This window comes from Halichoerus grypus, chromosome 5, assembly GCF_964656455.1.
Source record: "Halichoerus grypus chromosome 5, mHalGry1.hap1.1, whole genome shotgun sequence".
In the NCBI taxonomy this organism is placed as follows: Eukaryota; Metazoa; Chordata; class Mammalia; order Carnivora; family Phocidae; genus Halichoerus; species Halichoerus grypus.
The window spans coordinates 74,992,209-75,007,144 of record NC_135716.1 but is presented as its reverse complement, the minus strand read 5'-3'; the positions used below and the strand labels follow the sequence as shown (position 1 = coordinate 75,007,144).

Sequence of the window (14,936 nt, the reverse complement as noted above, 5' to 3'; positions counted from 1 at the left end):
CCACCCAGGCGCCCCAAGGGTGACAAATTCTTGAAACTACCTGAAGCTTGGGTGATAGATATATAGGAGTTCATTACACTATGGTCTCTAATTTAAAGTTTTAGGTTATTTTAATGAGGTTTTAAAAAAGTGAATGTTAAAAATACAATCATTTTTATTTAGCTATATAGAAAGACAAATAGACTCTCTTGGATGTGTAATAAAATAATGAGACTGCAGACTGAACAGCTGTGTCTATAAACAGCAAGCTCTGAATTTCATTTTCTCCATCATTCCCTAAAATTTAAGGAATAGTCAGTAAGATGTGACCAATTTTATGGGGTTTAACCATGAAAAGAACTTGGGAGGTTACTAAGTCCATTTGCAATTATATATTCAAATCTTCAATTCCACATGAATCCAAAATAAGTAAAAACAATTTCATTTTTAGACAATGATTTAATCAATCAACCAAAGATTATGGTATAGTTGTGGAAGAGACAAAGTATTGACACCAACAGATTCAATCACCTTAAGTATTTGTCTAGTATATTATACATATAAATATATCAGAATAGCTAATAATGATTTATTATAAATGTAGTACTTATACAGTACTTCATGATTTACACAGACTTTTGACTTGACATCATATAATCACATCATGGAAACATAATATTCACATATACTCACCTCTGCTGTCATTCTAGCGAATAAGTCAGGAGGAATATTTCCACACAGTACATTTTTCCTTAAATTTGGATTCTTAGCATCTTTAAGATTTGATATTCTACTTCGTACTCTATTTTTGTATTTCATGTCTGTATTCCTTATTTCTTGATATATAGGTACTAGGCCATTAAGGAAAATAAGTTAAAATACAGAGGTATTTTTTTCCCATTTCACCGAAGTAAGAATTCCTGAAGTTTCTAAGCAGTTCTCCAAAATGGTCTCCAATTTAGATTAAGCTAACAAGGCAGTGTGTCTACCTCATTACTTGATCTGTAACTGGCAAGTAACAGTGATCCTACTTTTACACTATGAATGAGCAATGCTTTCTTCTTAATGTTTAATGCCAGGAGCACACAAATTAAAGACATTTCAAAAAGTAACTTAGGTACTCCGTCTGAGTGAGAAAACTTGTGAAAAGAAGACTGCATTTATATAAACTTTCACTTGCCCAAATCTGAATTCTACAAAGGATCCTAAAAGGCTTGATGACTACACAGTTCCTTTGGGCGCCCTCTGGGACGAAACCATTCATGGTGGCCCAAAGGTTCATTTCCTCCCCCAGCTCAGCAAGAAGCTAGTTTAGCAGTTTTTCTTCTCAACAGAAAAAAAACTTCAGGCGAGCCTGAAGAGCAGCACACTTTTTTCCAACAAGGCCATTTCCAAAACTAGGAGAGTTCCATGGTCACATGGTCACCCAGATGTGCACAACACCTATTCCAAAGCCCCTTCCATGGTGCCCAGGACAAACACACTTCCCTCCTGGGTAATGAACTCAGGGGACCTCGCATGCTTTGCTGAGATTCCCCCAAACGTGAAACCCTACTTCACACGTATAGTGTGTGTGTGTCTTCCATGTTCTTTTGCACAAGTTCAATTGAGATGCCACATTCTCAACTTGCAAGGCAGAAAAATAAAAATACTATCAACACGTTTTACTTTTGAATAACAAGAAAACAAGAACAAAATGATATGGATGGCCCTATCCTTTTCTTGCAAAATAATACAATGAAGATAGAAACTGAAAAATGAAACTCCAAATTCTATACAGGAGGAAGAAAAATATAATCTAGCAGATTATTTAAACAATCATGAATATACACACAAAGGATATCTTCCTCAATTTGAGATCCTAATTCTTCCTCATCAGCTCCAATAGCGACGTAGTCATCTAAATACAGGCACAAAGAATTGTCAAAAATAAGTGATTATGACATATTGAAAAAAAATTTCAATACAGAGTAAATTAAACTGTATTTCTATTTCAACCCCACTGCCCTAATAATAGAGTCCTTTTTATTTAGTTTCATTAGAATCTGTTCTCTTTCCTACCCACTAGACTCCTCCTCTGGATTCACCTAATGTCCACAGTGGTCCTGCATTGATGACTCCTTATCCCTCAGGAGTGGGGAAGTAATTGATCTAGCAGGCAATTCCTCATTTCACAACTCCATAAATTCTGGTTGCTCCAGCAGAGAGTAGAGAAAGTTATAGAAAGAACTGTCTTGTCTCCTGTGACTCAGGCTTCAATGCAAAGAAACCATTCATTTCACCTGCCAATCACATATACGGACACACTCACAAGACTCCTATGCAAATATTCAAATGGATAGAAGGAAATAAAAAGAAACTAGGAAGAAAAAGAAAAAATATATAAAGAAACAGTAAGGGAATCAAAATAGAAAGGGCAGAGTAAAGAGAAAAATAGGTCATACTAACTATGGTTCAGTATAATAGAAAAGGAGTGAATTTGTATAAGATGATAAATATTCCTGTATATGATACTTTAAGAATGAATAACCAAATTAGATTAAGGTTCCCATATATATATATAAATCAAGATCTCTTTTCCACTTAAAAAAAGTAAAAAATGGAATTATGAATATAAAACAAATACTAATTGTCATACTAACATTTAACAACAGGACCCAAATACATTACCATTAACGCTCAATCTGGGGAGCAGAGTAATTACAGTTGACCCTTGAACGACACAGGGGTTAAGGATGCCAACTCCCTGTGCAGTCAAAAATCCACATTTAACCTTTGACCCCCCCAAAAACTTTAACTAGTAATAGCCTACTGTTGACCAAAAGCCTTACCAATAACATAAACAATTAACACATATTTTATATGTTATATATACTTATACAATATACATTGTATTCTTAGAGTAAGCTAAAGAAAAAATGTTATTAAGAAAATCATAAGAGAAAACAGATTTACATTATTGTACTGTTTTTGTTGGGAAAAAATCTACATTATAAGTAAACCCAAGCAGTTTAAACTCATTATTCAAGGGTCAACTTGGATTAAAGTGGGGGAAAAAAAGATTTGTGAAAAGCCTTTAAGTTACTCTGAATCAAGGGAAACATCCATATATTAGAAGGAATCTCCTTCTTGGAACTATATAGTAGTGAGCAGAGGCCCCAGCATGCCTAGTGCTCTCTGCCATCAGTAACCCCTATTTGCCACAACGTCTTCCTGAACTAAGCAGTGCAAGCAGTTATCACCAGGATGCCGCTGGTGAAACAGAATCATGGAGGTAGACATGGCGGCGGCGGTGGTGAGGAACAAAGAACTGGGCAATGACACAGGGTACACTAAACTTACCTCCCGTTCGGAGAGCTGCGGCAAGCATCTCCCTACACTTTAACCGTACAGAATCAGAAGTGCTTGGTGCCCGAGGAAAAGATGAAACATAAGTATCTCGAGCATTTGTCTCATCCTTTCTGCTGCTTACGTTGCCACTGGAACTACTAAAATACACATACACACACACACACACCAAAAAGAAAACAGGAAAAGTTCTCTTAAAGTAACATCATTACTATCACTCTCTAAAAACAAAAATTCTTGGACTAAATAAATGGGATCATATTCAGTGACTCTTAAATGAAAAAAGAAATTGCATGCATATAGATTTCTAAAAAGTTAAAATTTCAGGAAATCTGAGACACGTTTCATGTTTTTTTAACCAATTAAACACCTTGATTATCCTTTTAAACATTAAACAATATTTTTGATAAATAAAATACACATTACAGCTCAATACAATAAATGAAAACAAGGATCTTGGTTATGAGAGGGGCAAGGGGATGATACCAGAGAATACGACAACTCTCAACCAAGACCAGAGGGGGAAAAACAATGTTTGAAAAACCTTGTTCCAATTAGACAACCAATGACGTTTATATTTAAAACACTCCCTTCTGGATAAAAAACATGTGTAGTGAGAAATGAGTTATAAGAATATGAAAATGTCTAATTCCTCCCTAGAAACATCAACTCAATCAGGACAGCTTAACAGTTTTCCAGTCAACCTAATCATTCCAATTGCTTCTAACTTCTTAGAGTCTCACCAAAATATTTTCTGCAGGGTTTCAATTAATGTTTATCACATTGAAGATATCTGCCACAAACCTTTCCAAAGACACCATTCACCCGCCACGGAGTAACTTGCTGAACTGCTCCAGGGAGATACCTCCTCCTCTCCCTCCACATAACCCACTATCAAACTGCACAAAAAGATCCCCAAGGACAGAACAGTCCTTCTGTATACCTTCTACGTTTAATCACCTCCTTCCTGAAGCCTTGTCTTCTTCAGAGAGAGAGAGTGTGAGTAACTGTGCGTGTGTATGGATAGATACCAACCACTCTGTCAGACTTCGTATGTGATAATTCTATGCGTTTGTCAATAGGCTCGCTCCCTAAACTTCAATTACATAAAACAGATAAAAATATACTAGGAACTTATTCCTACTCCAATATCTACTTAAAATATCTGCCTATACTTTTATATTTTATATTCAAGGCACGAAGTCAGCGACTTTGAATATAACACAACTGAAAGCATTTGTTAAAAATGTCATAAACTGGGGCACCTGGGTGGCTCAGTCGTTAAGCGTCTGCCTTTGCCTCAGGTCATGGTCCCAGGGTCCTGGGATCGAGCCCCGCATCGGGCTCCCTGCTCAGCAGGAAGCCTGCTTCTCCCTCTCCCTCTCCCCCTGCTTGTGTTCCCTCTCTCACTGTGTCTCTGTCAAATAAATAAATAAAATCTTTAAAAAAAAAAAAGTCATAAATCATAGCCTATACTTTTCAAAAATATTATGGTCATGACAGATTGAAGAATTACTCCAGATTAAAGGAAACCAGAGATGATAGCTAAATGCAGTATGTGATCCTGGATGATATTATGGAAAAATCTTTTTCCTCTCCAATAAAATACTCTATTGGAAGAACTGCTAACATATGAATAAGCCCTACAGATTAGGAAAAAAGTACTGTATTAATCCTAACTTCTGGACATTGGTATCTGTATTGTGCTTAGATGTGAGAAAGCGTCCTTGCTCTCAGAAAATACACACTGATGTATTTACGGATATAAAGGACTCTCATTTGGTTCAAAATAAAATTATTCATGTGTCTGAATATGTACACACACATATATATATGCATATACACACATAGTGGCAACTGGGAGTTCTCTGTTCTGTTCTTACAATTTTCTAAAAGTCTAAAACTATCTCAGAAGAGTTAGAAAACACTGAATACATTTTATTAACAACTGATGTTTACCCTTTCTTAAGCTTACCTCTTTTATCATCAAGTTTAGTTAGTTCTAATGCATAAGACAATAGTGTATGGGATATTAATTACTGTTACTGAACCAATGAGGGGTACATTATCACTTTGGGGAAAATACTAAGAAATAAATGAAGTTAAAATAGGTAGCCTAAAACTTGAGTGCATTATCACATCATTATCACATCAGAATCACTTAAAAAGCTTGTTAAAACCTATTTCGGGGCCCCACCATCATAATTCCTGATTCAGTAGTTCGAGGGTGGAGCCCAAGAATTTGCTTTGCTAACAAGTTGCCAGGTTCTCTGCTCTTAAAGGGACCACACTTTGAGAACTATTGCTCTACATCAGAGTCAAGTGTTAAAATACAAGCTTCCCAAGAACAGAGGAACTGTATTTAACCTACTAGACATGTCACCTACCACATCAACATGCTGGATATTACACAGTTCACTCATTATATGTGACAGGAAAGAATAAATGCAAAGGCCTCACGAAAGCTGAGAAACAATTTGAACCCTTCATTACTGAACTCCACATTTTAAGTTCTTACGAAAGATAGCTAAATTGAGAAGGAAAAAATTTGCATAAAAAGGGAAACAGATCCAGGGCCAAAAAAAAAATCTAAAAAAGAAATGTGGTAAATAAGGGAAGTAACCACTTGAATCCTTAATCAGTACCTTCATTATCAATTCTATTAGTGCTATCCCAGGGATTCCATTCAATTAAGCTTGTTGAATACAGTGTAAGTAATTTCTCCTTATTTATGTAGTGTCTTCTAAGTCTCTTTTAAATTTCCACGAAAATCCTGTAAGAAACCTTAGAATATTCTATTGGGCTATATACATTTACTAATTCTGTCTGGTTAGAAAATAGAAAAAGGAGGGCGCCTGGGTGGCTCAGTCGTTAAGCGTCTGCCTTCGGCTCAGGTCATGGTCCCAGGGTCCTGGGATCGAGTCCCACATCGGGCTCCCTGCTCTGCGGGAAGCCTGCTTCTCCCTCTCCCACTCCCCCTGCTTGTGTTCCTGCTCTCGCTATGTCTCTCTCTGTCAAGAAAATAAATAAAATCTTTAAAAAAAAAAAAAAAAAGAAAATAGAAAAAGGAGTACAGATAGGAGATAAGAGACCATAAATAAGACCATGGAGGAAGTGACAGTCAAATACAACTATGACTTCCAATAGAAATGAATTTCCATAAAGTGACATACCTTTCTTCTCTCGCTTCAGGGCTATTCTGTGATGTAATTGCAGTATCTTTTTTCTTTTCTTCAGGGTCTTTATCTGTTGATGGTCCATCTGAAAATTATGAAATCCCTCAGTTGTTAGCATTTGTTAAAAAAATTACAAAATGGAACTACTGCATGTTATCAGGCTATTGATGCAACAACAAAAAAACAAAAATCCTAAATTTTCAACAGTAAATGAAGTTTATATAATCTATTCTATTAGCATATGTACTTGGGTATTTTTCACAATGCATGCTTAGCATTCCCAAATAAACTCCCTCATTTAGTGGGAAGCACAAATTCGTACGCCAGTGAGAAGCTAAAATGGCGAAAAATATGTTTAAAAATAAAATCTTTAGGGGCGCCTGGGTGGCTCAGTTGGTTAAGCGACTGCCTTCGGCTCAGGTCATGATCCTGGAGTCCTGGGATCAAGTCCCACATTGGGCTCCCTGCTCAGCAGGGAGTCTGCTTCTCCCTCTGACCCTCTCATGCTCTCTCTATCTCATTCTCTCTCTCAAATAAATAATAAATAAAATCTTTAAAAAATAAAATCTTTAAAAAAAATAATAGATAAATGAAATGGAGAAAAATCTGTAGAACAAAGGAAAGGAAAGAATGCAGAAATAACATCAGTACTGTCATTTTAAAAATGAAAGTGCAAAGCATATATATTATTTTAACAATTTTTCACGAAGTCAAAAAATTTAAGGTAGTATTCAAAATGTATATAAATATTTCAGGGATAGTAAACAAAGAACATTTTCATAGAAAAGACTTCAGGATTAGTAAGGCCTGCCTAACACCTCCTCTATCTTAAATAATCTGTAAAGTAATATAGAGTGCACAAGCTTAAATTCAAGAGGTAAGGAGGTGTAAAATAGATTGGGCCAATGCAATTGTTTAACAATGAAAAGAAACATACGTGTTTAAATCAACCAGAACAGCCTTCTGAAGCTGGGTTCAGAAAATGTTTGGATCTACTGCACAAATTATCCCACTTATCTATCTATATTTTGATCCCTACATAAGTAATAAGAGCTACATAAATACTTTACTTCTCCATATCCCTCTGTATAGCATATAAAAGAACGTATATATATTCGACTGTTCATCAGGACCACCTAGCACATCCTTATGCTCAAGCTCATCCTTATGCTCAAGCTCCTATTCTGATCCATTCAATCCAAATCTCTGTCAGTGAAGCATGAGCATCAAAATCTTTAAAAGTTCCCCAGATGACTCTAATATGCTAATCTAGATGAGGCTAACTGATAGAGAATGGTCTAAATCACAATTCTAGAACTCATCTTGTAAACGTTAGGGTTACCAAATCCAAAATACAATTCAAGTCCCCTATGATAATGTGTTAGTCTTCACATACTAATTTTATTGCCCCCTTTTATTCTCTACAATTCATTTGGAAGGCCCCAAAGCCTAAAGATGGTAGAAAACAAAGATTAATAACAACACTAAAGAATATAACAAGGACTAGGAAATACTCCAAAATTAAGAGGGTAGAAAGCATGTGAAAGGTGATCTAACAATGCAATACTATCTAACCAGGATCCAACGCATCATACAGATCCCACATACCGCTCTAGCAGTGTGAACTGGTGCAGTCCTTTGAGGAAGCAGAGCAGTAAGAGGTGTAAACAGCCTTAAAAGCATTCCTACTATCTGAACATAGTGTCATGGGCAATACAGCAGACCCACAGAGAAGTGGTCCAGCTCTGGACTGAGACTATCTGCAGATCACACTCCACAACCAATCCAACTGTGCACAAGATGCTTAATCTCTGTGTCTCCATTCGCATTAGAAAATGGGAAATATAATGACACCTAACACACTGGGCTCCTGGGAGGGTTAAATGCATTCATATGTTAAGTATTCAAAACTATGCTCCAGTGTAGCAGTAGTAGTAAATCTGGAAATCTAGCTAATAATCTAAAGAAAAATCTTTAGGCAGAGAGATAGTCATCAAGATATTCTTTATAATAGCTACAAAGTTAAGAAAAAAACATTATCTAACAGGTAAGCGATTAAATTATGGCATAATCACCCAGTGGATTATTCTGAAGCCAATAAAATTGAGTTAATGATGATATAAAAATACAAAAATTTTTTCATTAAAAAAGGTAATATAAGTAAATATACATACAGCATAAAAAGAATTACAGTTGAAACAAAATCCATACACAAAGAAAAAAAGACAAGAAACGCAACAAGATATTAACTGATAGTTGTATTTAAAGAAAGACTTAAGAATTATTTCTTTTCCTCCTCCAATTCTCCATATTTAATGAACATGGAAACCTGTCAATATTAAAAAAAAAGTTTTTAAAGAACTTATAATGAGATCAGATACCTCCAGTAAGTATAAAAGAGTACAACTTCTTTAAAGATTAAATAAACATAACTACAATGTCCGACAAAATGTAAACCATCTTTCCAGAAACAAAAACACATATATATGGTTCTCAGTCAACTTTTTAATTTTTTTAATTAACATATAATGTATTATTTGTTTCAGGGGTACAGGTCTGTGATTCATCAGTCTTACACAATTCACAGTGCTCACCATAGTACATACCCTCCCCAATGTCCATCACCCAGTCATGCCATGCCTCCCACCCCTCTCCCCAGCAGCAACCCTCAGTTTGTTTCTTGAGATTAAGAGTCTCTTATGGTTTGTCTCCCCCTCTGGTTTCCTCTTTTCATTTTTCCCTCCCTTCCCCTATGATCCTGTCTTGTTTCTCAAATTCCTCATATCAGTGAGATCATATGATACTTGTCTTTCTCTGACTTACTTCACGTAGCATAATACCCTCTAGTTCCATCCACATCATTGCAAATGGCAAGAATTCATCTTTTTGATGGCTGCATTATATTCCATTATATATATATATTCAACACATTCTATATTCATTCATCTGTCGATGGACATCTAGGCTCTTTCCATAGTTTGGCTATTGTGGACATTACTGCTATAAACATTAGGATGCATGTGCCCAATCGGATCACTACATTTGTATCCTTCGGGTAAATAGCCAGTAGTGGAATTGCTGGGTCATTTTCAACTTTTTGAGGAATCTCCATACTGTATTCCAGAGTAGCTGCACCAGCGTGCATTCCCACCAACAGTGTAGGAGGGTTCCCCTTTCTCCGAATCCTCGCCAACATCTCTCGTTTCCTGACTTGTAAATTTTAGCCATTCTGACTGGTATCTCATTGAGGTTTTGATTTGTATTTCCCTGATGCCAAGTGATGTTGAGCACTTTTTCATGTGTCTGTTGGCCATCTTCTTTGCAGAAATGTCTGTTTATGTCTTCTGCCCATTTCTTGATTGGATTCTTTGTTCTTTGGGTGTTGAGTTTGGTAAGATCTTTATAGATTTTGGATACTAGCTCTTTATCTGATATGTCATTTGCAAATATCTTCTCCCATTCTATCAGTTGTCTTTTGGTTTTGTTGACTGTTTCCTTTGCTGAGCAAAAGGTTTTTATCTTGATGAAGTCCCAATACTTCATTTTTACCCTTGCTTTCCCTCCCTTTGGCAATGTGTCTAGGAAGAAGTTGGTGTGGCTGAGGTCGAAGAGGTTGCTGCCTGTGTTCTCAAGGATTTTAATGGATTCCTGTCTCACATCAGGTCTTCCATCCATTTTGAGTCTATTTTTGTGTGTGGTGTAAGGAAATGGTCCAGTTTCATTCTTCTGCATGTGGCTGTCCAATTTTCCCAACACCATTTGTTAAAGAGACTGTCTTTTTTCCACTGGACATTCTTTCCTGCCTTGTTGAAGATTAGCTGACCATAGAGTTGAGGGTCCATTTCTGGGCTCTCTATTCTGTTCCATTGATCTATGTGTCTGTTTTTGTGCCAGTACCATACTGTCTTCATGATTAATTACAGTTTTATAATAGAGCTTGAAGTCCGGAATTGTGATGCCACTGGCTTTGCTTTTCTTTTTCAACATTCCTCTGGCTATTCGGGGTCTTTTCTGGTTCCATACAAATTTTAGGATTATTTGTTCCATTTCTTTGAAAAAAGTAGATGGTATTTTGATAGGGATTGCATTAAATGTGTAGACTGCTCTAGGGAGCATTGACATTTTCACAGTATTTGTTCTTCCAATCCAAGAGCATGGAACGTTTTTCCATTTCTTTGTCTTCCTCAATTTCTTTCAGGAGTATTCTATAATTTTCTGAGTACAGATCCTTTGCTTCCTTGGTTAGATTTATTCCTAGGTATCTTATGGTTTTGGGTGCAACTGTAAATGGGATCGACTCCTTATTTTCTCTTTCTTCTGTCTTATTGTTGGTGTATAGAAATGCAACTGATTTCTGTGCATTGATTTTATATCCGGCCACTTTACTGAATTCCTGCATGAGTTCTAGCAGTTTTGGGGTGGAGTCTTTTAGGTTTTCCACATAAAATATCGTATCATTGGCAAAAAGTGAGAGTTTAACTTCTTCTTTGCTGATTCGGATGCATTTTATTTCTTTTTGTTGTCTTATTGCTGAGGCTAGGACTTCTAGTACTATATTGAGCAGCAGTGGTGAGAGTGGACATGCCTGTCATGTTCCTGACCTTAGGGGAAAAGCTCTCAGTTTTTCCCCATTGACTATGATATTTGCTGTGGGTTTTTCATAGATGGCTTTTATGATATTGAGGTATGTACCCTCTACCCCTACAGTCTGAAACATTTTAATCAAGAAAGAATGCTGTACTTTGTCAAATGCTTTTTTCTGCATCTAGTAAGAGGATCATATGATTCTTGTTCTTTCTTTTACTCATGTATTGTATCACATTGATTTGCAGATGGTGAACCAACCTTGCAGCCCAGGGATAAATCCCACTTGGTCGTGGTGAATAATCCTTTTAATGTACTGTTGGATCCTACTGGCTAGGATTTTGGTGAGAATTTTTGCATCCATGTTCATCAGGGATATTGGTCTGTAGTTCTCCTTTTTGATGGGGTCTTTGTCTCGTTTGGGAATCAAGGTAATGCTGGCCTCATAAAACGAGTTTGGAAGTTTTCCTTCCATTTCTATTCTTTGAAACAGCTTCAGAAGAATAGGTATTAATTCTTCTCTAAATGTTTGGCAGAATTCCCCTGGGAAGCCATGTGGCCATGAGCTTATTTTGGGGAGATTTTTGATGACTGCTTCAATTTCCTTAGTGGTTATGGGTCTGTTCAGGTTTTCTATTTCTTCCTGGTTCAGTTTTGGTACTTTATACGTCTCTAAGGAATGCATCCATTTCTTCCAGATTGTCTAATTTGCTGGCATATAGTTGCTCATAATATGTTCTTATAATTGTTTGTACTTCTTTGCTGTTGGTTGTGATCTCTCCTCTTTCATTCATGATTTTATTTATTTGGGTCCTTTCTCTTTTCTTTTGGATAAGTCTGGCCAGGGGTTTACCAATCTTATTTATTCTTTCAAAGAACCAGCTCCTAGTTTCGTTGATCTATTCTACTGTTCTTTTGGTTTCTATTTCATTGATTTCTGCTCTGATCTTTAATATTCCTCTTCTCCTACTGGATTTAGGCTTTATTAAGCTGTTCTTTCTCCAGCTCCTTTAGGTGTAGGGTTAGGTTGTATATTTGAGACCTTTCTTGTTTCTTCAGAAAGGCTTGTATGGCTATATACTTTCCTCGTAGGACCGCCTTTGCTGCATCCCTGAGATTCTGAACAGTTGTGTTTTCATTTTCATTTGTTTCCATGCATTTTTCAAATTCTTAATTTCCTGGATGACCATTCATTCTTTAGTAGGATGCTCTTTAGCCTCCATGTATTTGAGTTCTTTCCAACTTTCCTCTTGTGATTGAGTTCTAGTTTCAAAGCACTGTGGTCCAAAAATATGCACAGAATGATCCCAATCTTTTGGTACCAGTTGAGACCTGATTTGTGACCTAGGATGTGATCTATTCTGGAGAATGTTCCATGGGCACTAGAGAATAACATGTATTCTGTTGCTTTGGGATAGAATGTTCTGAATATATCTGTGAAGTCCATCTGGTCCAGTGTGTCATTTACAGCCTTTATTTCCTTGTTGATCTTTTGCTTAGATGATCTGTCCATTTCAGTGAGGGGGCTGTTAACGTCCCCTACTACTATTGTATTATTGTCGATGTATTTCTCCGATTTTGTTATTAATTGGCTTATATAATTGGCTGCTCCCATGTTAGGGGCATAGATATTTAAAATTGTTACCTCTTCTTGTTGGATAAACCCTTTAAGTAAGATATAGTGTCCTTCCTCATCTCTTATTATAGTCTTTGGTTTAAAATCTAATTTATCTGATATAAGGATTGCCACCCCAGCTTTCTTTTGATGACCATTAGCATGGTAAGCGGTGTTCTACCCTCTCACTTCAAATATGGAGGTCTCTTCGGGTCTAAAATGAGTCTCCTGCAGGCAGCATATTGACAGGTCTTGCTTTTTTGTCCAATCTGATACCCTGTGCCTTTTGATTGGGGCATTTAGCCCATTTACATTCAGGGTAACTATTGAAAGATAGGAATTTAGTGCCACTGTATTGCCTGTAAGGTGACTGTTACTGTATATTGTCTCTGTTCCTTTCTGGTCTATGTTACTTTTACGCTCTCTCTTGCTTAGAGGACCCCTTTCAATATTTCTTGTAGGGCTGGTTTCGTGTTTGCAAATTCCTTTAGTTTTTGTTTGTCCTGGAGGCTTTTAATCTCTCCTTCCATTTTCAATGACAGCCTAGCTGGATATAGTATTCTTGGCTGCATATTTTTCTCGTTTAGTGCTCTGAATATATCATGCCAGTCCTTTCTGGGCTGCCACGTCTCTTGTGGATAGGTCTGCTGCAAATCTAATGTTTCTACTGTTGTAGGTTACAGACCTCTTGTCCCGAGCTGCTTTCAGGATTTTCTCTTTGTCTCTGAGACTCGAAGTTTTACTATTAGATGTCGGGGTGTTGACCTATTTTTATTGATTTTGAGGGGGGGGTTCTCTGTGCCTCCTGGATTTTGATGCCTGTTTCCTTCCCCAAATTCTGAAAGTTCTCTGCTATAATTTGCTCCAATATACCTTCTGCCTCTCTCTCTCATTCTTCTTCTGGGATCCCAATTATTCTTTTTTTTTTTTTTTTTTTTAAAGATTTTATTTATTTATTTGAGAGAGAGAGAATGAGAGAGAACACATGAGAGGGGGGAGGGTCAGGGAGAAGCAGACTCCCTGCTGAGCAGGGAGCCCGAGGTGGGACTCGATCCAGGGACTCCAGGATCATGACCTGAGCCGAAGGCAGTCGCTTAACCAACTGAGCCACCCAGGCGCCCCCTGGGATCCCAATTATTCTAATGTTGTTTCGCTTTATGGTATCACTTACCTAATTCTGCCCTCGTGATCCAGTAGTTGTTTAACTCTCTTTTTCTCAGCTTCTTTATTCTCCATCATTTGGTCTTCTATATCACTGATTCTCTCTTCTGCCTCATTTATCCTAGCAGTTAGAGCCTCCGTTATGATTGCACCTCATTAATAGCCTTCTTGATTTTGACTTGGTTAGATTTTAGTTCTTTTATTTCTCCAGAAAGGGATTCTCTAGTATCTTCTATACTTTTTTCAAGCCCAGCTAGTATCTTTACAGTCCTCATTCTGAACTCTAGTTCAGACATCTTACTAATGTCTGTATTGATTAGGTCCCTGGCAGTCGGTACTGCCTCTTGTTCTTTTTTTTGAGGTGAGTGCTTCCATGTTGTCATTTTGTCCAGAAGAGAGTAGATGAATGAGAGAACAAAATGCTAAAAAAATGCTAAAATGCTAACACCGACCCCAGAAAAATATAAAGAAATAGAAGAGACCCAAAACCGGGGGGGGGGGGGAGGGGGCAATATGATCAGGCTGGTGAGTAGAACAGAGCCGCACACTAGATTTTTGGTGTATTTTGGTTTGTTAGAAGAAATTGCCTCCCAAAATTTTAAAGAAAAGAAAACATATATATACAAAAATAAGGGTAAATACAATAAAGGGATGAAATATGACTGTAAAGATGACAATTAAAAAAGATTTTAGGGACGCCTGGGTGGCTCAGTCAGTTAAGCGGCTACCTTCAGCCCGGGTCATGATCCCAGGGTCCTGGGATTGAGTCTCACATCGGGCTCCTTGCTCAGCAGGGAGCCTGCTTCTCCCTCTCTCTCCCTCTGCTTATGCTCTCTCTGTCAAATAAATAAAATCTTTAAAAAAAAAAAAAAAGATTTTTAAAAAGGAATTGATGATAAGAAGTTGGTTGAAAAAAGAAAGGAAAAAAATTTTTAAAAAAGAGAGAATGTGATCAGGTGGGAGACTAGGACAATGTCATACACTAGATTTAGGGTATATTTTGGTCTGTTAGAAGAAACTGTATCCCAAAATTTTAAAGAAAGAAAAACTTCTATATATACAAAAAATAAGGT

The 14,936-nt window shown here is 37.0% G+C and overlaps 1 protein-coding gene across 1 annotated transcript in view; it reads right to left on the bottom strand.

The window, feature by feature from the left end:
• TCEA1 (transcription elongation factor A1) overlaps positions 1-14,936 on the bottom strand; it is a 46,189-nt gene that overhangs the window by 12,510 nt on the left and 18,743 nt on the right. Inside the window, exons 4-7 of the mRNA XM_078072381.1 lie at positions 6,501-6,588; positions 3,322-3,467; positions 1,823-1,879; positions 673-827 (exon numbers count right to left, since the gene is read on the bottom strand). Coding sequence (XP_077928507.1) covers positions 673-827; positions 1,823-1,879; positions 3,322-3,467; positions 6,501-6,588 — 446 coding nt within the window. The remainder of the gene's footprint in view (positions 1-672; positions 828-1,822; positions 1,880-3,321; positions 3,468-6,500; positions 6,589-14,936) is intronic.